Source organism: Dryobates pubescens, chromosome 3 (genome assembly GCF_014839835.1).
Source record: "Dryobates pubescens isolate bDryPub1 chromosome 3, bDryPub1.pri, whole genome shotgun sequence".
NCBI classification, from domain to species: Eukaryota; Metazoa; Chordata; class Aves; order Piciformes; family Picidae; genus Dryobates; species Dryobates pubescens.
In genome coordinates this window covers 41,564,606-41,588,597 of record NC_071614.1, presented here as the reverse complement: position 1 = coordinate 41,588,597, position 23,992 = coordinate 41,564,606, and the positions used below count along the sequence as shown (strand labels likewise).

Below are 23,992 nucleotides of genomic sequence, written 5' to 3'. Positions count from 1 at the left end.
TGCAGGGAGCTTTATGCACTGTGGTGGTTTACGGGGCTTGGGGAAAAATGTGTAACGGTGGGCTGTAGTCTTTGTTTCCTCAAACTTACTGCCGGCTGGCAGTTGGGGTTTTACCCTAGCCTGTGCATGGATAAGCAGAGCAGCACAGCAAAGAAGGGGTCAGGTTAGTTGCTGTCACCTGTGAAATTACCCAAGGCAGAAAAGCTATCTCTTGGATGCCTTTGAATCAGTCTGAGAGGCCTCCTGTGGCCTGGGCTATGCCTTGGCAGAAGCATGAGCCCTCACGTCACATACGCAGGCATCATGCTTGGTGTATGTTCTGAACAGGATGAGGTATGAGAGTAATGAGTGTGGAAAATAATCACTGTATTGAGGTATGTGATTAATTAATGCATGGAATATTATGGTAGGAAGATACTAATGGATATGGGGGTTTTTAATTCTTATAATTACAATATCCTAACTCTTAAAGCTTGTTTATTGTGAGTTTGTATGTGCCAGTTTATTCCATGTGTTTTTATGATGTCTGTGGAAAACAATACCGCAGCTTAGCAAATAATTGCTAAAAAACCTGCACTGGTAGAATAAAACACTCAAAATTAAAATATGTTAGATAATGCAAGATTTTTGGTTCCTCTATTGTCTTTGTTGTTGTCTGTAATTACAGTTGCATCTCTTCTTCCAATTGAAGCTGCTTTAATTCTTTACAGCAGCACCAAACTATTTCTAGGTCCCAAACCAGTCTCTTGAGCTTACACATTTCCTGACAGCATAAAAGTGTGGAATTGTTCTTATTTCAAAAGAGCTGATCTCCTTTTAAGGTTTTGGTGTGTTTGGGAGGTTTAATACAGTGAGCTTCCATGACTCCTATGGGTGCTCTGTCAGCCTCACTTGCCAGATTGCATGTGTCTTTAATAAAACAAATGCTAGTGAACTCCAAAAATTTTGTACAAATAAGGCAGAATTTTGCAAATAGGCTAAATTTTCTTTTTGTTTTTACATGTTAAACAACAGTTAAATGTGTGAATTTTGGGGGACACAGGTTCTAGTTTCAGGTTTTTAATAGATAGCAGTTGCACTGAGCTTACTGATAAAGTTAACACTGGCAGAAAAGGTGGTAGACATTTTTGAAGCAAGGTAGAAGTGGTGTAAAAGAAGAGATGATATCATTAGTCTATAAAGGATACATTTCTTGACAACCCTTGCTTGTACTGTGCTTCACAGTAAGAAAGTTTTATAATATCATCATTTAATTATTTGAGCTATCACCCAAAAAAAGCCCAAACCAAAAGAAACCAACAAACCAAAAGCCACCAAGCCCCTACTTTTAAAAGTATGTGCTTTTCTTTCATAGTGGCTATAAATACTCACTGAATTCTTATTTTATCTATTCTTTATTGACTAAAAATTTCCTGTGGAGCATTTAATCTTTTATTTGAAAGTAGTCTTTATCAAGATCTCAGAAATGCCAAGAGCCAGAGTGCTGAAATTAATGATATTTGAACAGACCAGAGCTACTTTGTCCTTCATAATTTGTCTTAGACATGTGCAGAAAGTACTTATTAGTCTGATATCAGTCAATTCATGTGTCACTTTTAATGTCTTAACTGGTGAGAACTTTCAAGTATAGCTAGTAATTTCTGAAAGTGTTTTGCAAGAAAGAATGCCATTTTTCAAATTTTACATAAAATGGGACTGAGGTTTCTAGCTTTCAGTATGACACTAGGTACCTTTTGGATGTAAAGTGGTGATGGTTCTGGAATAAGTTGTGTTTGAATATGAATGTATTAATGTGTCTGCCACTGTGGAAAAACAAAAAGCCTGCCTTCAGAGCTGCTGGTAGGATGGCATCTGCTGTGAGTAAACATCTGGGAACAGGAGAAAGACTATTTTGCTACAGAAGAATTAGGCTCTGTCTAGACTGGGGATTTGACCTGATTACAGCCATTAATGGGTGGCAGAAACTCTCCATTGGTACAATCTATCGCATAGAGAGAGCTGTTGCTTGAGTATGTGGGACTTAACCAACTAAAACTCCACGTGATCATACGAATATGGTTTTGTACCTTTACATGTAGGATTGTCTCAGCATAACTGCAACACAATAACTGCAATTTTCATATCTGTGTTTTGGCAAGGTCACCAAGACTACAAATGTGAAATAGATGAAATTGATCTTTTGTCGTACAAACACAACTTAGATCCAATAAAATCAACATCTGTCGATTAGTTAGAGAAAACTGAACGTTCATAATTTGAAGGAGTTCTGGTTCATTGTGAGACACGGGGACTTAAGATCCATAAACCAGCTCATTGCCATGAGAGGATTTTACTGTGCTGAGATGATCTTGCAAACCTATAAAACAGGGCTTTTGTAGAAGTAATTCGCACATGTAATCTTATTAATTAGAGTCCAAATAATTAATATTGAACATATATGTATTAAGACTTGAATAATTTTAAACTACTTATGTAATATTTCCTTTTAGTAGTGGTTAGCATTTAATGTTTGCTTTTGTTCAGTATGTATGATGTAAATAATATTTTAATTAACTTTTTTAGGAGACACTGCAGCAGTTGATCATGATGTCTTTGCCAAATGTATTAATAATTGGCAAAAATCCTTTTTCTGGTAAGTTCATTTTTAAGATGAAAATTTATGTCACTGTAAGAATTTACATTATTTCATTGGAAATAATAGGCTCGAGCCTTTCAACGGAATACTTTAAGCAAATAAGTGGTTTGATAATGATGGGTAACATTTTCTTTGTTCACACCAAAGGTCCACACTTTAGAAAAATGTGTTCTGTCCACACCTCAAACACTGGCTGTCACTAGGAAGTTTATACTGAAATGAAGTGCATTTCCCAGCAACCAGTGAGCCACTGATACGGCAAAGTATAAGTTTCATGTATTCCCAGCTACTGTGCTTTCAACTTCCTTTATGTAAGCCACCCCTGTGAAATTGGCAGTTCAGTGCATCTCACTCGATCTAACTCCTGTTAGCTAACAAGGGTTAGCTTGTTTTTCATTCCCCAAAACTCTCCTTATCTTCCATCATTACCTGAAAAATGTTGCAGTTACCTTCTTGCTTTTTCCCCTGAACTGACACTGTCTTCTCCGTGCTCCCACCTTCTCTGCTTCCAGCTCTGAGAGTTGCAATTTTCAGACCAAGAAAATTAGCCTGTGTGGAACCAGCTGACTATCCACAGCCACTTGGGAATCTCTGCACCATGCTCTCAATTCCAGAAGCACGGAGCAGACAGACCTGGCCTGCATGGAGCCATATGGATTGGGCAGAATTTATTTACTTGGGTCTAATGTGTCCCAGGTGTTCTACTTCTGATGTTCTGAGGTGCTCCTCAGCAGAGAGGTTAGGCACTGCTCTAACAGGCTGTGTAGCTTCCCTTGGCTGTTTTAATTTATTTAAGATGTCTTATATGCCATGCTTTCATGTATGTGAGACAAGACTTTTCTCATAAGCAAGAAGAACCATTTGTGTTACCTCACTTTTCAATTCCAGGATTCATAACGTTGATACTTTCCACATCTCATCTGCACATATCCCATTTATGTAGGTATCTTGATTTAATTTTTTTTACTTTCTGCTTTTGAATATTGCTGCTTATGCTTCTGAGGTCATAACCTTTTAAGTTCTTATGTGTGTAGATGCTGTAATCTGTCATATGCACCAAGAAGTATGAATGTGGTCTTTCCTTTTCTGAAAGGACAGAATGCCTTGTTCTTTTATATTCAGAGTTTCTTAAGGTCTTCAAAAGACTCTCTGGATTTCCTAGAGATCAGATTTAGTGGGAGAACATTTAACCCTCTGCCAGATCTTAGTATTGTTTCTGTAATGATATTTTTATTCTCTTCAAGATATTGAGACAAAATGTGTTTTAACAATGTTGTATATTGTAAGATTAAATTTTATTTAAAATGCAGTACAGAACCCAACAAAGATACTTCAGTATTCATTTGTATGCATAAAAATCCTATGCTTTAGTCATTAATAAGAAAGCTTCTTCCTGTTTCAGGACCTGAGAAGTCTGTGCAGCTTCTGTGGTTTGGCAGCTGCAACCTCTACTGGTGTATGCATTGATGTCCTGTGGGGACATTATTTGATTTGGGAGAAAATAAGGACTTTGTCATAGCCCACATATTAAAAATACTTGTTATGTATGGACAATACTTTTGAAGATGTTTCAGCTTCCTCTTTGAGTTCATCATGAAGTTTGATCTGAATCAGTGGATAGACTTTTTTCTTCTGGGTTCCATCCAGAGCTTTTCCCCTTTGAAAGCTCTTGCTGGGTCAACTTGAAGAGAATCTCATCTGTATAGGGATTCTTAAGTGTTTCTTCTTCTGGTGGGCAAGGCAAAATCAAACCTCAGTGACCTTTTGAGAGACTTGCTGTGTAAATCTTGATTGTGAGCCCCCATAGCACAAATCAGTTCTCTGATAATGATTTGGGTTTGGTCCACTAAAGCTTAGGCTGTAGCTGTGAGAGAGATTTATCTATCTATCTATCTATTTATTTATTTATTTATTAGTAGATAATCATAATAATAGAAGGTGACAAACTGCAGAAGGCAGGGGCAGATAAGATTTCAGGAAGAGAACTGTATCTATCAGAGGCACTTAGCTAATCAAGAAAAATGCAGAGAATGCTGGTAAAAAGAGGTCATAAGAGACTTTATCAAGAAACATTTTGATTGAGCTAATTGGCAGGAAGCCAGTTTGAGGAGAAAACGGGAGGAGAAGAGCTACAGGCTGTGATTGTAAATGTTAAATTATAGAGGAGAAGGAGAGAGGAGATAATGATGAGGCAAATGTTCTTTGATGGGAGAAAAGATTAAAAGCAATTCATATTTCTGAGGGAGCAAGCCAGGAGAGGATGGAAGGCTACAAAGGATGTGAAAGTGAAGGGATAAGAGTGAGTGCAAGGAAGATCACAGTATAGGACAGAGTCAGGATAAAGTTCAAGCAGTGACTTGGAGGGTGTAGAAGTGAATGATGTATTTCTGTATTTGTGATCGAGAAGGAGGAAGAAAAGTGTAGGAGACAGTTTGTAGCAGTGGAAAGCTGAGATTGTTCAATATTTTGCCATGTTTCTTAAGAGAATGCAAGGGAGAGGCATGGAAACAATATCCAGGTAGGCTTTTAAAAGTCATTCGAGAGTTGCTGAAGCAGAGTGCAAATGAGTGTTCCAAGAGGAGTTCAGGCATTGCTAAAAAAAAAGTGTGATGAGTTTATTTGGATCAGTGAATGTAGAATGTGAGATGTTTGGATAGATTCCATCTATTAAAATATTCTGGTTAATGTTTATTGACTAAGACAAGAAGCCAGACAGAATTCCCCTTCTTCAGATGAAGTAATGGTCTGATGAAACATCAGTTGTGTTTCTATTTCTATGTAAAAGACTCCACAGTTTGGGTCTTCAGGAGACAAGAAGCCTGTATAACTGATCAAAGATCTTCTCTGAAAACATTTTAACTTGTCATGTTCATTGGGATAGTATGTATCTCCCTCTAAAAGAAGCAGATTGAATCAGTGTTGAGAAAAGGCGCTCTACTTAGTGTAATAATGCACAGAAAACTCCTGAAGCCATTGAGGAAGGTGAAGAAGCTTAGTGTCTGTCTTTCATGTCCGCTTTATTGCAGCAGGCTTGACTATTCATTAAGAGTTTAGTATCCTTTTAGTGTGTTTTTTTTCTTGATTTATTTTTATTTTGATCAAAACTCCCTCATTTGTAATGTTTTGAGATTTTTACATGTGCTTCCCTTAGAAAATACTGTGGTGGATCAAACCAAAAGACAATTTTTTAAGTGTGTGTAAGTGAACAGTTGCATCTTACGTGAGGATTCATCCAAAGCAGACTTAGTTGCTCAGTGTGGAAAAAGATTGAGAGCTGCCATTTTAGAAAGAAGAGTCTGGTTGCATTTTCTTCTAGATGCTTGTAATAAACTCATGATCATTGCAGATGATCTGTGATTACCACTGAGTTCTTTTAAAAAAAAGGGAATTCAGTAACTTAGGTCAGGTTCAAGAGTGACTGTGAGTACTTTAGTATGTGCCAGACATTTGCTGTTTGGTGTGTGGACTGAGACTGAATCCGTTGGCATCAGTAGTAGTTACACCAGCTGTGTTGGAGAGTATAGTTTTGCAGAATAAAGGTCAGCTTTCTAGCCAGACCCAGCATTATTGTTCTGGTAGGATAACAACGAAATATACTGTTGTCTGCAATCCAGAGTATCCTGTAAAAAGGATGCTGTTAGGACCCCTTTATTCCTAGGTAGCCCTGTGGATAATGCTTTCTGTTTCAGTAAAGCAAAATGATATGTGACTCTGTAGAGTTTAATTCCAACTAGCCTAAGCATTTTTGCCACCCTTGAAGTAATTTATGTTCTAAGTATGGCATATATTTAGTATCAGGACAGGGACAATTTGAGTGTAGGATATATGAATCATCCATACTAATCTGTAATCAGAGTTCTTTAAGCTTCTTTAGCTAAAAATACCAGATTTGGAAATACACTTTGATTTTTAGATGTGCAGATGAATCTAATACAGCTTTATAAAGTAAGTTAAATGAACTTGTCACCTGACGCTTACAGCTTAGGGGGTGGCAAATATTGTAAGCAATCTTGTAAATATCTTGAGATACCCAAGATTACAGTTGAAAACTTGATTGTAGGTCACCAAAGTGCTTTTGAAAATGTCACACTTAAGTTTTGCTTTCTCCAGACTCAAATGATGGTTACTGATGTAAAGCTAGTTGTCAGTGCTGAAAGTTGGCAGGTCAATGGTAAAAAAGACTAAGGTGAAAGCTTTTTGAGGAGTAGGGGAAGAAACTCAAATGACCATTTTACACCTGCCATGTTTTTGTTCTTGTTTTCTTCTCAGAGCCAGGTACTGAAGAAATAAAAAAACTCCTCCTGCTTTTACTTGGTTGTGCAGTTCAGGTAAGTTTAATTATGCTTACATCAGTAGGGAATTAAGTAAGTTTCTGTGTAACTTCAACCTTCCTTCCTCTAGCGGTACTATTGCATTTCTTGACAATCTGGGTATTTTTCTTCATCTTAGTCAACTGAAAAAAAATAGATTCTTGTTCTTGCAACTTAACTGTGCATCTTGAGCATTAGAGGTGGACACTGTAAAAATACCTGTGGACCATGATGTTGAATAAGTAGCTATTTTTAGAACATTTTATGTGTCAAAAGTTATAATTCTGTAATGTAGCATAAACCAAGTGTTTACTGGTCAACAAAATTACTGGACAGTTGATCGTTGTAATTTCAGCTTTGTACTTTTTAGCTTACAAATACAAACGGAGGATGAAAATACTTGTGGTTTTATGTATCTATTTCTAAAATTACTGTTTTTAGTGTCAGAAAAAAGAGGAATTTATTGAAAGGATCCAAGGTCTGGATTTTGACACAAGAGCAGCAGTGGCAGCCCATATTCAAGAGGTATATTGGGTTTTTTTCTTTAATTTTTTTTTTTGGGGGGGTGGAATATTGTACTGCGACAAGATTAATTGCATTTGTTCAAAATCAAATAAATTAAATATGTGATTTGTATACATAATGTTTTTAGTAAGCAAAAAATGCCTTTAACTTCATTCACAAAAAAAGATTTCATGATCAGGCTCTTTTAGATTACATTGTTAAAGCATGTTAATAAATGACATTATGCTGCTCCAAGATTTTCTTAGGATTACATCAAATTTAGTTACAATTCAAATCACATATATGTGATGTATAGTTGCCTTTTGCTTTTTGTTTTGTCAAAAGTACAAGGTAGCACTTTCAGGTACATAAGAACCTATTCCATTACATACAATTCAATCCATTTTCAGTGTTCTTTTTTTCATACTTTTCTAGAGTATTTAACCTATAGAGTTAAAGCATTATTTTCTTTATACTTCCTTTATACTTTTGCAATTTAAAGAAGTTTATTTTTCTCTTTCATTCTATGTAGGTAACTCATAATCAGGAAAATGTGTTTGATCTGCAGTGGATGGATGACAGTGTATTGACACAAGAGTATGTTGAACCCCTCTTGAAAAATATGGCGTTACATTTAAAAAGACTTATAGATGAAAGAGATGAGCACTCAGAGGTATGGATGGGATGGGATGCTTAAGAGAAACATAAATACTTTTTTAAGATGATACAGCTTACTCTTTTTATAACTAATACTTTGATGGAGGTTCTGTTAACATATTTAAGCAATGATTCCTTACTACCAGAAAGTTTTTTCAGGTAGCTACAGTATGCCTACTAGTTGTTGAACACTGTGACAAACTAGGAGAGATAAGAGGTGATGATATTTTTCATGTAATCAGAATCTAAAACAACTTTAAATAACATTAATTTGTAGTTGAAAACAAAATATCCAAAACCATATCAACTGAAGTTTCTAATGTTAAGTAATCTATCACTTTGAAAGCCAGTCACTGAAAAATACCTCTTACATTACTGTTTCTTATTGTACAGGTTTCAATGATTTGGAACAGAATCTATACTGGGAGTCACAGTTGTTGTACTGTGTGAGCATCCAGAAACAGAAATGTGTAGAGTGCAGTAGAGTGTGGATATGTTAATCTCGCAATTATTCCAAATAATCCTTTGACAGTTAGCAGGTGTCTTTCCAGTTCTCAGCCTCAGTAAGAATAAAACCAGGGAGAGTGTGTGGTAATCATAGAATGGTTTGGGTTGGAAGGGACCTTAAAGGTCATCTAGTTCCACCCTACCTGCCATGGGCAGGGGCACCTTCCTTTAAACAGGTTGCTTAAGGCCCTGTCCAACCTGGGTTTGAACGCCTTCAGGGAGGGGCATCCAGAACTTACCTGGACCACCTGTTCCACTGTCTCACCACCCTCACTGTAAAGAATTTATTCCTATTATCCAGTCTAAATCTGCCCTCTTCCAGCTTGAAGCAACTTCCCCTTGCAAGAAGTTCCTCCTCAACTATCTTTTAGCCCCGCCTCAGGTAGTGGAAGGCTTCAATAAGATCTCCCAGAGCCTTTTCTTCTTGCGGCTGAACAGCCCTAAGTCTCGCAGCCTGTCTCTGTAGGGGGAGGTGCTGCAGCCTTTTGATTGTCTTTGTGGTCCTCTGGACCCACGCTACATTTTGATGTCTTTCTTCTGTTGGTAGCATCAGAACTCCAAGTGGGGTCTCATGAGAGCAGAAGAATTGCCTCACTCATCCTACTGGTCATGCTTCTTTTGATGAAGCCCAGGGTACTGTTGGCCTTCTGGGCTGCAAGCACACATTGCCGGCTCATGTTGACCTTTTCATCAACTGACACCTCTAAGTCCTTCTCCTCACCCAGCCTGTATTTGTGCTTGGGATTGCCCCAACCCAGATGCTGAACCTTATACTTATCCTTGTTGAACTTCATTAGGTTGGCTTGGGCCCACCACTCAAGCCTGTCCAAGTCCCTCTGGATGGCATTACTTCCTTCTAGCACGTCAGCTGGTTTACACAGCTTGGTGTCATTCGCAAACTTGCTGAGGGTGCATTCAATTCCATTGCCCCTATCACTGACAAAGATGTTGAACAGCATTGGTCCCAGTATTGATTCCTGAGGGGCACCACTTACCATTGGTCTCCATTGGGACTTTGGCTGTTGACCCCAATTCTCTGAATGCGGCCATCCGTCAAATTCTTAATCCAGTGACTGGTCCATCCCTCATGTCCATGTTTTTCAAGTTAGGCAACTAGAATGTCATCTGGGACAGTGTCTCAGACACTTTACACAAGTCCTGGTAGATGACATTGGTTGCTCTTCACCTGCACACTGATGCTGTAACTCTATCATAAAAGACCACCAATTTTGTCAGGCATGATTTGCCCTTGGTCAGGCCATACTGATTGCCACCTGTTCTTCATTTTCATATGCCTGGACATGTTGCTTTTTTACAACATGAAGGAAAAGTAACTCTGAAATACAAGAGATCTTCATAATTGCATAACACCTGTATTTATTTGACCAAATAGGAATGTTCCTGTAGGTCTGACACTTTACTGAGTTGTCAAGAATGCTGCTGCTCACTGAAGAATACCAGTTTCTTCAGTGATTTGTATTTATCTTCATGTTCAATTAATTCCTGCCCTTTAACCTGCCAATATATTCTGATCAGTGATAATTTTGTGGACTGTAAATCTGTGTAGTTTAAGAGTAGCCAAACAGTACTATTTCATAGCTCTGATGATTTATTTGCTTTAGATGTAGAGGTGTATGTAGGGCTTCTGACTTAAGACAAAACTTCCTTTATTCTTGCTTCATTTCAGTCTTCGATTTATTGAGCCAGTGAGTGATTTAGTTTTTGACATAAATGGTTCTTTGAATTCAATTCTAGATTTTTTTCCTCTTCTTATTTTTTCCTTTAAATACTTAGACCATCATAGAACTCTCAGAAGAAAGGGACTGTCTCCGTTTTCTACCTCATGCATCAGCAGCACAATCACCTTGTGGATCTCCTGGCATGAAGCGCACAGAGAGCAGACAGCACCTGTCAGTAGAGCTAGCAGATGCCAAAGCAAAGATAAGGAGGCTTAGGCAAGAGCTGTGAGTACATGTGGATAGCAGAAGTGTGTTGAGAGTCATAGGGGTTTAAAATGTTGTTGATTTCTCATAATAGTAGTACTCCTAGACAAAATTCTTCATTCTTTCAAATGTTGAATCACACGTTTAAATGCCCTTTTTTAAAAATTTTCTTTCCTTTATTTTTTTCTTTTTTTTAAATATACTTACCGCATCCCAGGAGGCAATTTTTGTTTTAATGTGAGCATATTTGGTGACCAGTGTGACAAATAGAAGTTCTCATCTGTTTGTCTTAAGTATTTACTATCTTGACTATTACAAACTATACCAATGTTTCACGCATAAACATACCAAAATCAGTGAATTAGTGTTGTGGTGATTTTGTATCTTCAGTACTCTAAACTTTCTGAAAAACTATGTCTGAGCGGTCTCTGGAGCATATTACAATACAGTAGTGGGTTCTTTGCTCTACAGAAATATTTTGTCTTTTAGAAATACAGCTAATCTAATGCAGCGTTGCCTTTCTTTTATATGTTGTGGCCATATTGCTTACAGGCAAGTTCTTTGTCTCTCTGTTGTTTGCTATCATTAGTGAATGTCTGACTATAGTTTTAATATAGCTGTATTCTTATATATCTCTGAGAGAACAGCTTTCCAATTGCAGCATTTGTGATGTGACATACTCAAGAAAAATTTCATCAGGCATGCAGGTAGGGAGTGGACTGACCATTCTGAGTGGAGTGGTAGGAAGTGGACTGAGCCATGTCCTGACCAATCAAGAATGGGTGGCAAAACCATCCATATTTAAAAGGAGATAATGCTGTACTGATTCCTTACTGGCAGCACAATTAAGTTACCTCTTGTTGGAAACAGAGTAAGAAATAGTCATCTATGGTTTATATTTGTTGCAGGAGGGAAAAAAACCCCAAACATTAAAGTAATTTACCATCACCCTACAGCAATGTTAATTTAGCAGAGTGAAGTATGTGCATTCTGAACTTACAATACAAGTAGTAGATCTGAAGATATTCAATATGTGTAGTAACTTGCCTATAGTTAAGAAACAGTATAAATTAAGACTTTCTAAACCCCGTACATGGCATGGAGTGAAGAGACATGTAAAATTAAATTACAAGTTGAAGGTAGCACAAGTCACAATTTTCAGCTCAGTGGTCTGCTCTTATCAGAGTTTGTTGATCCGATCATCTCTAGCTAGCTGGATTGAGTATCTGGTTGATTTACTCAGAGGATCCCCTTCCCCCACTGTGTCTTGATTTTCATGAAGAATAGAGGACAAAAAGATACGTTTCTTTTTTTCTGATGTCTGTATTATTATGTGTCTGTGAAATGAGCCCGCCCAGGATATTCTATAAACAGCTGCACCAAGAAAATTAGTGAAAAAATTGCTGTTATTAGTTTGATTGACATTTAATAGATAGCCTAAACAGTGAACAGTGGTATGTTCTGTATAATTTAGTACAATCCTCTCTAGTCTGTAGCTGAAGCATGCAATTAGGGCAACAGTGATGGCTCAGAACATTTCACATTTTGCACTCTATTTGAATTCAAGTTGTAAATAAATTTCATTTATGTGTAGCAGTATATTTAAAGGTATGAAATGCTGCATATATTTAATAAATTAAAAATTAGATTCCTTGTGGAGTTGAAAATATTCAGCTTAAAATTTATTTATAATCTGCTGTTGGCAATGAACCCTCATAGCTGGTTAATATACGCTGCAGCTAGTACAGTTTTATGCAGAAAGTCTGTAAGGATTATTTTTTGATAGGATGCAAAACAGCATTTTGAGGCTTGTAATACAGAAACTCCAGAACTGGAAATGATAGACCTATTTTCTGTATTAAGTCCTAAATGTTTTTATGTAGAACAGCAATACAGAAATATGAATGTTAAGAGAAAAATTAATCTTATCATAATACAGAATACATTTGTATTTACATATGGTTTCTGAGCACATATGCAGAGGGAAAGCTTTTATATCTGCTGTGGACAGTGGTGTTACAGAGAGCTGTTAAATGAATATTTGTAGGCTGTCAACAAACTTTCCTAAACAATATAATTCGTTGTGAGAATAGCTCCTTTCTAAAACCAGCCATTCTAGTTTTATGTAAAATAAATTTATTTTTAATAGTATGGTTACTTTTAGGTTATATTATACATTTCAGGCCATTGAACTCTCTTGTTCCCCGCTTCTCTACTACTTTTTTGTTTCATACTCGCATTTAAAAATCTAATAACATGTTTGAATATATAATGAATATTTTCTCATTATCCAAAATATTGGATATGGCAGGCTTTTTCATCAGTAAATACTGGGGGGTTTTTTGAGGTGCAGCTGAATTTTAAACATCATGTATTTTGCATCTTTGAGGGAATTAAATACTTCCCTTGCTCATACTCATTTTTTAATGAACTCAATTTTTTAACAAACGTATCTTTTTGAGCACTGAGGAGTGATAGTTGACAGTTAAGAATGACTCCTGTAAATATTGTAGCATTCTGTGTCAAACAATTTTTATTACTAATTTCTGAATAGGCTAAACTAGACATTGTTTCGTTTCTATAAGATTTACATTAATTACGAACCTTATTAAAGTTATTAAGGTTATTAAGCAATACCTTATTTAATGAGTAAAGACACCTGAAATACTTAATTCTTTGCTGGAAGGAAAAGAAAAATTACAAGAGTGTAAAAATGCTTTAAAAATTAGCTTTATCTGATCTGTGACAGGAGGCACCTGTGGTCATTGACCAGCTCTCCTGGAAAATACTTGGACCTTTTCAGTGTGTATTTTGGAATTGATCTGAGTTTACTTTTGGATGTAAATCCCCTGGTACACATTTATGTGTGTTGTCTATTGGGTTTTTTTCACCCTAAGAATCCCTTATTACACCCTAATGTTTTCTGCCCTGCAGAAGCAGGAAATTTTAATGAACAAATATTTAAGGAAATCTGAAAAATCCAACAAAAAGTAGAAACTTAGACAACTAGTGAGACCTGAAAAACATCTAAAACATAATGGTATACCTAAGTTTTACACTGATATTGATGACATTTTGCATTAAAAGAAGGAAGTGCCATGAATCTCAGTATTTTGTTCTCAAGCTGATAGTTACCAAGTTTTGCAGTCATACTTAACTGTTTTGTGTTTCCTCTTTTAAGTGAGGAGAAGACTGAGCAGTTGCTTGACTGTAAACAAGAACTTGAGCAGATGGAAGCTGAACTGAAGAGACTTCAGCAGGAGGTATGGATTTTGTAAATTTATTGTTTGAAGTACGTGCCATCACTAGAATGATTTCCTCACCTCTTTTTTTGTATTAGGAAGTAGGGGTTTTTTTCCACTCCGACCACCATCTTGTGTTAATTCATTCCTTTATTTGATGTAGTATGGTGGAAAAATAGTTTGGTTTAAGTTACTGTTTCTTCTCTAATTTTTTTGTTTCCTCATTCAAGCAATTTACCACCAACATATCCCACGAGCTGCGTATTTCTCAAAAGCAGTGCACTAAAATTGTATCTACTTGTCTTTATACTTTGAGTCTGTGCTGATAATGAAGGAAAACACCTGATTTGTTTATCGTTAGGATATGAGTGTATAAAATTATTCAGGGTCATTTGAGAATGTTATCTGTAAAAGAAACGTACTGTTCTGAAGTTGAGAAATGTTACATCTCTCTCCTTGTAAAATGCCAATGCAGTTTTCTTGGAAATCTATCATCTGACTGAAACTCTTAAAATACTTTTTCCTTTACCTTTCTCAAAATTAACTTACATCCTTCTGCATTAGCCCAGTTTAAGTAGAAAAGTAATTGTTTTCCATCAGCCTGTGCTATCTAATATTCTTATCTTCCATTTCTCTGTTTTCATATTTTCTAGAATATGAATTTACTCTCAGATGCCCGTTCTGCCAGAGTGTACAGAGATGAATTAGATGCTCTTCGTGAGAAGGCAATTCGAGTCGACAAGCTTGAAAGTGAAGTCAGCCGGTATAAGGAGAGGCTGCATGATATTGAATTCTACAAAGCTAGAGTAGAGGTATAGTAAGGCAGAAAAAAAGCACTGAATAACCATCATGTTTTGTTTGCTGTGGCTTTTTTTCAGTTATTTTTATGACTTGTTACAGCTTTTTGCTCTGGGATATATGATAGTCAGTCTTCTGTGATCAGTTACAGTTTTTAGGTAAGAGCCTCTGTGTCTAATGCCATGCAGTTTCATTTGAAGTCAGTAGTATTTATAATCACAGAATGGTTTGAGTTGGGAAGGACCTCTGAAAGTCATCTAGTCCAACCCCTGTGCTGTGAGCAGGGACATCCTCCACTAGATCAGGTTGCTCAGAGCCCTGTTGAGCCTGACCTTGAGTATCTCTAGGAATGGGGCCTCAATTACGTCCCTGGTAGGGAGGGCACTGGAGCTGGACAACCTGTTCCAGTGTTCCACCACCTTCACAGTAAACCACTTACTCCTAACATTCAATCTAAATGTGCTCTTCTCTAATTAAAAACCATTGCCTCCTCCTGCTATCATTCCACACCTTTGTAAACACGCCCTCTTCAGCCTTCTTGGTAGGCCCCCTTCAGGTACTGGAACGTTGCTATTAGGTCTCCCTGAAGTCTTCTCTTTTTCAGGCTGAACAACCCCAGTTTTCTTAGCCTGTCTTTGTAGGAGAGGTGTTCCAGCCCCTGGTCGTTTTAGTGGCCCTTCTCTGGACCTACTCCATCAGGTCCATGTCTTTCCTGTATTGAGGGCTCCAGAGCTGGACACAGTACTCCAGGTGAAGTCTTACTGGAGCAGGGTGCCTCTCTTGATCTGGCCATGCTTTTTTTGATGCAGGCTAGGATGTGATTGACCTTCTGGACTGCAAGTGCAGTCCAGCTTCTCCATTAGCATCCCCAAGTCCTTTCTGCAGGGCTGCTCTCGATTCCATCTTTCCCCAGCCTGTATTGATACCTAGGATTGCCCCAACCTAGGTGCAGCACCTTACACTTTACCATAGCTCTAAGCTAGCAAGATCAGTAGAATACTCTTGTTTAGGATATATAATATATATTGGGGAACTCAAGGAGGAGTTAATTAAAAATATGTTTTAACAGTAGTAATAATTTATTTCTTCTCTTGTGAGTCAGCTAAGAGAAGGTAATTTTCTAAGGAAAGCGCTGAAGAAGTAGTGGCAATATACATGAGTATAGGATAGTGGCATTCCATGGATAAAGGATACTAAAAATAGATACACTGACACCAGGCAAGGGAGACATACAGTTCTATTGTGATTTAGGAGTTCAGGACACAAAGGGCCATCACTCTTGTCTATCAATGGCAAATTTGTTGGGCAAATGCCAAGGTGACAATTTGTGAAAGAAACAATTATTTGTGGGAGTCAAAACTAATGGAAGTTGAAAGACATTTTCAAGATAGTCATTAAAAAAAGGAGTTCTAGGAAAGAACTTGAAATGAATGCTTGTTAGAAAAAAATCTATGTTGCATAGACATAGTTTTGAGATACTGGTACAAAGCCCTGTTCAGGGTAAAAATCACCTAAAACCAAGATACGAGGCTGAATTATAACACAGAATACTCTTACATAACTATTTCATTTAACATGGCATCTTAGATTCACAGGCCTGGATGGGGTCTCAGGAACCATTCCATCAGTCTTTCTGCTTTAAGTATGCTATCTTTTAATATATTCCTATACCTCTGAAATGTAATGGGTTGGGGCAGATCCCCTCCCCACCACAGGCAGAAATAACGACTCAGGCAAACGGATTGCAAAAAGTGATGGAAAATTTAAATAGGAAAACAATAACAAACAACAATGAAAGTTTTACAGAGACCCACAAGCACCATGACAAAGAGAGAGATCCCAGAACATACCCAAGAACATCCCATTCCCACCTGGGGGTACACCCAAACCCCCCCAGGGCTCTTTCTTCCCCCCCCCAACCCAGCCTTGGGCCTGAGCAGGCCCAAGGGAGGCGGCTCACGCCATATTACCTAGGCAGCAGCAGGGGACGAAAGAGGAAGTGAAGACCCCGCATGGCCTTTTTATAGGGGAGCAGGGCATTATGGGAATGGAATACCTGGTCCCTGTGACCACCCCCTGGGCTAGGCCCACCCCTTGGGACCTCCCAGGTGTGGCCTGCGCAGTGGCATATGGGCCAGCACCCAGCCTAAACCACCACACTCTGTAAATGAATGCTTGACATTAATCAGTGCTTTAAGACCTGAGTGAATCATCCACAGACTTCTTTTCTGAAGGCTGTGACATGTAGTGTGTCTTCTAGCTCTCTGTGCTCTGCAGCCTGACAGCATTCAGTTTTGTCTGTTCTCTGGGTTCTGTCTTAATTCACATCTTCCTTAAAATGAAGTCTCTAAAATTGGGGCACGTAATTAGGGCTTTATCGGTTCTGAATGCAATGGAAAGATGACTTTTCTCTACACCTTCTAACATAGTAACTCCTAAGCATCATCTGTCAGTCTCAGACATGTGATAGCATCCAGATTTTCTTCTGACTGAACTGCCATGTAGACAAGATAGAATATCCCAAGTATTCTAGTTACCACATCTGAAAAGCATCATACTACTGTTGACCAATGATAAAGAGTCCTCTGAAAAAAGACTTCTTTTGGAAAAAGACTTCTTTGAATGTTCAGAAGTTATAACCTTTTAATGGATATATATTTCACATGTTGTGCCATAAGATAGTTACTATTGATAAAAGCTACTGGTGCTGAGAGGGTAAAAACTGCAAAGCGAAAAGCGAATCTTTTGAATGCTCAATTGTAGATCCCTCATAAAAAAATGTCTAATAATAGCTTTAGCCAGAAATAAAGCATATCACCTGACACAGGAGCTGTTAGCTATCTAATGGAAAATGAGATGGATGTTTTTTCCAGGCGAACTGCAGTGTAAAAATGATAGCAGTAGACTGTAGTGAGAGAGAAGGTGTAGAGTGCAGATTAAAGCATTGTGGAAGTCATAGTTCCCAATACTTTTTTTTTTTTCCTTTCTTCTAAGTTGATTTGTTCTTAGCCTTGCTTGTGGAAATGAATTTTGTCAGTTTACTGTCTCAGGATGCACTACATACAGACCTTAACAGCTGTCATTGAAATATCCATGCTTGAAGAGTCTCCAAAGATGTCTTCATATATAACTTCAAGACAAAGGCTAGTAGCTACTTCCCAACTCTGGATCTCTTCTTAGTGACATACTTTAAAGATGATATTGCTGTTCAACTTGAGCTCAATGATAGAGCTCCAGTGCTGTGACACACGTTCTCAAACTTCCTCAAAGTTTTTGGCTGTTACCTGTATATGGTGTCATAGGTTAGCATAGATGGTCTATTGGAGAACCAAGTACAGCAAGCGGTGAGCAGTCATCAGCCTGCCTCTATGTGAGCTAACCATTATATATGAAAATGATCTTGCATAAATTTTACTTTATAAACTGCGTATATCTGCTGCTGTGCTAAGAGAGACTGAAAGCATATGGTTAAAAAAATGGGTAAAGGAAAAGAGATTAGGTGAAGGAAAAGGATTTGAGAACAGTGGGAATTTCATTTTCATGGAATGTTTAGTAAAAAACCTATAAATTGTTTGCATGTTTCTTGGTCTGATTTTTCAAGCATGCTTGAATAGAGACAGATGTTAAATAATTTTTTTACATTTGCTTCATTATGGTCATTATAAGTTATCTTAATATTTGCATAGGAAGGAGTATGAAGGATAAATATTTATATGTAACATTCACTGATCTTATTTTCAGATTTTGCAGCTGACTGCATGCTGAAGTTTGAAAAGTTTTTCTTTATATCCTGAGTAAAATCATTGATTATATGTTTTTACATACTGTGATTGTTTCATCAGATGCCATGAAAAAAATACTCTCTACATCAATTAAAGCTGTTTAGGACATGTGGACAATGGCTGATTGCATTTTAAGGATGCAGTTGTATTTTCAGCATCCATCATGTCCTGACTTCAGACATAAGAAGTTTGCCCAGTGGCCTTTACACCTATTTATGGCCTGTAGAAAATTACTCTTTTGTTCTCTCTTTCCTACAACCCAAAGTTTAGGAAGTTCTTCTTGATACTAAGATAAGTTAAGGACCCAAAAAGAGTGTCTATATCCATCTCCAGTATTTGACAGTGGCCAAAAGTAAAAGTAGGTGCTTAAAGGAGAGTAGGAGAACAGGGCAAGCACTTAGTGATCACAGAATCACAGAATGGTAGGGGTTGGAAGGGACTGCTGAAGATCGTCTAGTCCAGCCCTCTGCTAAAGCAGAGTCACCTAGAGTAAATGACACAAACATGTCCAGGCAGGTTTTGAACACCTCCTGACACGAAGACTCCACAGCCTCTCTGAGCAGTTCCAGTGCTCTGCCACCCTCAAAGTGGAGATTTTCTTCCTTACATTTACATGGAACATCCTGTGTTCAGTTCTTGTTCACTGCCCCTTGTCACTGGACACCACTGATATGAGTCTAGCTCCATTTTCCTGACACTCACCCTTTAGATATTTATAACCATTAATGAAATCCACTCTCATTCTGCTCCAGGCCAAACAGACCCAGTTCTCAGCCCTTCCCTGTAACATAAGTGTTCCAGTGATGCTTTCCTACTGTGCTCTCCCAGCCATCAGAGGGATGGCCATCCCACCGCACCAAGAGGTGGTGCTTTTGAGGATTCTGGCCTTCTCTTGCAAGAATTAGGTGACTTCTCAACACATGTAAGCCCTTTCATCTGCACAGTCATGTAGAAGTAAGCTCCACAAATGGTGTGTGAAGTGCTGCTTCTTGTTTGTCTTGAGCCTGACACCTGTAACATTTGTTTGATGTCAGCATTTTTCTTAGCTGTAGTCCCTAGACATGCAGTACATCTTTCCAGATAGCAACTGAAATCACAAAGATATTTATGGTTTGATGGTAAGTATGAACACTATATTTATTCTTAAGTGTTTGGAGATTATCTAATTTCTCTTCAGTTATGCAAAACTTTCTTCTCATAAAAATTCTGTAAGTTAACAGTTATATGAAATTGCTGTAATTTTGTTGTTGTTAAACAAAAAGTCTGCTGCAGCTTCCAAATGGATGATCTGGCATTAAAGCAATGTTTCTAAAACTACTCACAATGTGTATCAAATGTAATATGGATAAGGGAGTACTTCTGTTGTGAGTGTTTTGTTGCTTCATTGTTGCAGGAGTTAAAGGAAGACAATCAAGTGTTGTTAGAAACAAAGACAATGTTGGAAGATCAATTAGAGGGGACCCGAGCCCGTTCTGATAAATTACATGAGCTAGAAAAGGAGAATCTACAATTAAAAGCTAAATTACATGATATGGAGATGGTAAGTGTAAATGGAGGATGACAAATACAACTGACATGCATTGAATGTAATTTCCATTTTTTATAAAAGAACTTTGAGTCAGAGGGGAAAAGGAGGAAGCTGTGTCTTGATTTCCTAATACTTTTCAGATACAGTTTCCTGCAGTAGCTTTGTTTCTACCTGGGAAAGGAAGAACTGCAAAGGCAGGTCTCTTCCTAAAGGTGGTACAGTGTTTAATTGAATAGCTGAAGTACAATGATAGATAAGAACTAGAGACCCATTAGTAAAAGCAATGGGATTAATATGGTTTGTTATGTGAAGATAGTCTGTTGTCACTTAGACAAAAGAGGTTCTTCATATTTCACGTTCTGGCAGTGTAGTGACTTTTATCAGGTTATTCCCAAAATAATTTCTGTTTTTAACAAGTTCTCAAAAAAACAAATATTATTTAAAATATGTTTTCTGTAAGGGATGACAGTTATCTTCGATTCACTTTCTGCAAAACGTTGAGGATTGGAGCTGCAACTTACTCCTGTTAAAGTAGCATGTGTGGGGAGAGGTATTTATAAAGTGAGACACTCATCATAGACTGGTCCTGTTACAGCTCTTTGCATCAAAGTAGTTTTATGATGGTGTAGAGGAGGTGAAATTTTGCCTATTTCTTTTTTTAATGTTACATGTGAAACAATTTTTAAGGAACGTGACATGGACAGAAAGAAAATTGAGGAACTGATGGAGGAAAATATGACTCTAGAAATGGCTCAGAAACAAAGTATGGATGAATCCTTGCATCTTGGCTGGGAACTCGAACAGATAAATAGGACTACTGAACTTTCTGAAGGTAAGCTTAATCACAGAACCACAGAATACATCTGTTTGGAAGAGACCTCAAAGATCATCCAGTCCAACCTTTGAACCAGCACTGACGGGTCAACGCTAAACCATGTCCTTAAGTGCCAGGTCCACACAGTACTTAAACACCTCCAGGGATAGTGACACCACTAGTGCCCTCTCTGGGCAGACCATTGCAATGTGTGATTCACAGAAAGTGAAGAAATACTTCTAACATCAGGCCTGAACTTCCCCTGACCAGTATGTAACCATTTCCTCTAGTCCTCCTGCTTGACACCAAGAAGAGGCTGGACCCCTCCTTATTTGAGCATCCCTTCAGGTAGTTGTAGAGTGTGATAAGGTCTCCCCTCAGCCTTCTCTTCCGCAGACTGAACAAGCCAAGCTCCCTCAGGCACTCATTAGAATAGAATAGACCAGGTTGGAAAAGACCTCCAAGGTCATCAAGTCCAACCCATCACCCAACACCATCTAATCAACTAAACCATGGCACTAAGTGCCTCATCCACTAAGTACTTCTTAAGTACCTTCAGTGATGGTGACTCCACCACCTTCCTGGGCAGGACATTCCAATGGCCAATCACTCTTTCTGCGAAGAACTTCTTCCTAAAATCCAGCCTAAACCTCCCCTGGTGCAGCTTGAGACTGTGTCCTCTTGTTCTGTTGCTGGTTGCCTGGGTGAAGAGACCAACCCCCACCTGGCTACAACCTCCCTTCAGGTAGTTGTAGACAGCAGTATGGTCTCCTCTGAGCCTCCTCTTCTCCAGGCTAAGCAACCCCAGCTCCCTCAGCCTCTCCTCAGAGGGATTGTGCTCCAAACCACTCACCACCTTTGTTACCCTTCTCTGGACACATGCCAGCAAGTCAACATCTTTCCTAAACTGAGGGGCCTAAAACTGGACACAGTACTCAGGGTGTGGCCTGACCAGTGCAGAGTAGAGGGGCACAATGACTTCCCTGCTCCTGCTGGCCACACTATGCCTGATACAGGCCAGGATGCCATTGGCAACCTGGGCACACTGCTGACTGATGTTCAGCCTACTGCCAGACGGTACCCCCCAGGTTCCTTTCTGCCTGGCTGCTTTCCAGCCACCCTGACCCCAACCTGTAGCACTTCATGGGGTTGTTGTAGCCCATGTGTAGAACCTGGCACTTAGATGTGCTAAATCTCATGCCATTGGACTCTGCCCATCTGTCCAGCCTGTCAAGGTCCCTCTGGAGAGCCCTCCTACCCTGTAACAGATCAACCCTTGCCCCCAGCTTGGTGTCACCTGCAAATTTACTGATGATGGACTCAGTCCCCTTGTCCAGATTATCAATAAAGATATTGAACAGGATGGGACCCAACACTGATACCTGGGGGACACCACTAGTGACTGGCTGCCAGCTGGATGTGGCACCATTCACCACCACTCTCTGGGCTCAGCCCTCCAGCCAGTTCCTAACCCAGTGCAGAGTGCTGCTGTCAAAGCCACAAGCTGACAGCTTGGCCAGGAGTTTGCTATGGGGGACAGTGTCAAAGGCCTTGCTGAGGTCCAGGTAAATTACATCCACAGGCCCCTCCACATCCACCAGGCGGGTCACCTGATCATAGAAGTAGATCAGGTTGGTGAGGCAGGACCTGTCCTTCCTAAATCCATGCTGGCTGGGCCTGATCCCTTGGCCATCCTCTAAGTGCTGTGTGATTGCACTCAAGATGACCTGTTCCATAATCTTGCCTGGCACTGAGGTCAGGCTGACAGGCCTGTAATTCCCTGGTTCCTGCATCCGGCCCTTCTTGTGGATGGGCATCACACTGGCCAGCTTCCAGTCATCTGGGACGTCTCCAGTGAGCCAGGACTGGCAGTAAATGATGAAGTGTGGCTTGGCCAGCTCATCTGCCATCTCTCTCAGGACCTTAGAATGGATCCCATCTGGTCCCACGGACTTTTGAGGTTCTAAGTGGCTGAGCAGGTCTCTAACTGCTTCCTCCTGGATTACAGGGGAACCACCTGCCAGCTCAAGAGGCCAGTTGTCTGGAAGACAACCTATCTTGCTATAAAAATTGAGGCAAAGAAGGTGTTAAGTACCTCTGCCTTTTCCTCATCTTTTGTTACAATATTCCTCTCCATGTTCCCTAAGCAGTGGAGGTTGTCCTTGTCCCTCTTCTTGCTATTAATATATTTGTAAAAGGATTTTTTCTCCCTCGCCTGTCTCCTGAAGAGCCTGTCGCCATCAGTTACAGCACTCCAGTCATGTGAGTCATCCCACCACGTTTCTGTGATGGCAGCTACATCATAACTTTCCTGCTGTAACAAGGCTTCCAGCTCCTCTTGTTTATAACCCATACTGTGTGCATTAGTGCACATGCACTTCAGCTGGGTTGCAGGTTTCACCCCTGACTCCACCTTACCACCCTCAGACTCCGGTCTGGGGGGACTGGTTTCATCCCCTTCCCCCTTCAAATCTAGTTTAAAGCCCTGTCAATGAGATCTGCCAACTCCCTTCCTAGAGCCCTCTTCCCTCTGTGGGATAGGTTGTTCTCATGTGCTAAGATTTTTGTCCCACTCTGGGACGGATGTACTGCATCTGTTGCTAGTGGACCTGGTGCCACAGAAAGTTCCCCAAGATTGAAAATCCCAAATTCTGTTGGTGGCAGCAGCCTTTGAGCCACTTGTTAATTACACCTGCTTTCCTGTTCCTTTCAGTCTCCCTTCCTGCAACTAAGGGTATTGATGAAAAAATTACCTGTACCCCTGACCCCTCAACCAGTTTTCCCAGAACAGTTTCCTAGTAGTAGGTCATGTGTTCCAGGCCCTTCACAGGCCTTGTTGCCCTTCTCTGGACATGCTCCAGCACCTCAGTATTGTTCTTTTAGTGAGGGGCCCAGAACTGAACAAAATACTCGAGGTGTGATCTCCTCAGTGCTGAGCGCAGCAGGATGATCACCACCTTGTTCCCACTGGCAACTCTGTTTCTGACACAATCCAGGATGTCATTGGCCTTCTTGGCCACCTGGGCACACTGCTGACTCATGTTCAGTCAACTGTCAAGTAATACTCCCAGGTCCCTCTCCAAGTCACAGCTTTTCAACCACACATCCCCAAGTCTGTAACTTACCATGGGGTTATTGTGGCCCAGGTGGATGATCTGGCACTTGGCCTTACTAATGGTACTTGCAACCTGATAAAATAGAAAAATTGAAAATTGAGAGACTGGACAACATTAGGAAATAACAGGTCCTTCTAAAGTACAGAGCTTTGTCTT

The 23,992-nt window shown here is 39.3% G+C and overlaps 1 protein-coding gene across 2 annotated transcripts in view; it reads left to right on the top strand.

The window, feature by feature from the left end:
- Nucleotides 1-23,992, top strand: part of CCDC88A (coiled-coil domain containing 88A) — an 87,520-nt gene that overhangs the window by 28,876 nt on the left and 34,652 nt on the right. The window contains exons 5-13 of one of the 2 annotated variants that reach the window (XM_054180039.1): nucleotides 2,563-2,632; nucleotides 6,905-6,963; nucleotides 7,387-7,470; nucleotides 7,982-8,122; nucleotides 10,408-10,577; nucleotides 13,738-13,819; nucleotides 14,452-14,610; nucleotides 19,772-19,918; nucleotides 20,594-20,738. In XM_054180039.1, coding sequence (XP_054036014.1) covers nucleotides 2,563-2,632; nucleotides 6,905-6,963; nucleotides 7,387-7,470; nucleotides 7,982-8,122; nucleotides 10,408-10,577; nucleotides 13,738-13,819; nucleotides 14,452-14,610; nucleotides 19,772-19,918; nucleotides 20,594-20,738 — 1,057 coding nt within the window. Of the gene's footprint in view, nucleotides 1-2,562; nucleotides 2,633-6,904; nucleotides 6,964-7,386; nucleotides 7,471-7,981; nucleotides 8,123-10,407; nucleotides 10,578-13,737; nucleotides 13,820-14,451; nucleotides 14,611-19,771; nucleotides 19,919-20,593; nucleotides 20,739-23,992 lie in introns of those variants that run through there. The other variant, XM_054180040.1, reaches the window with a different exon arrangement.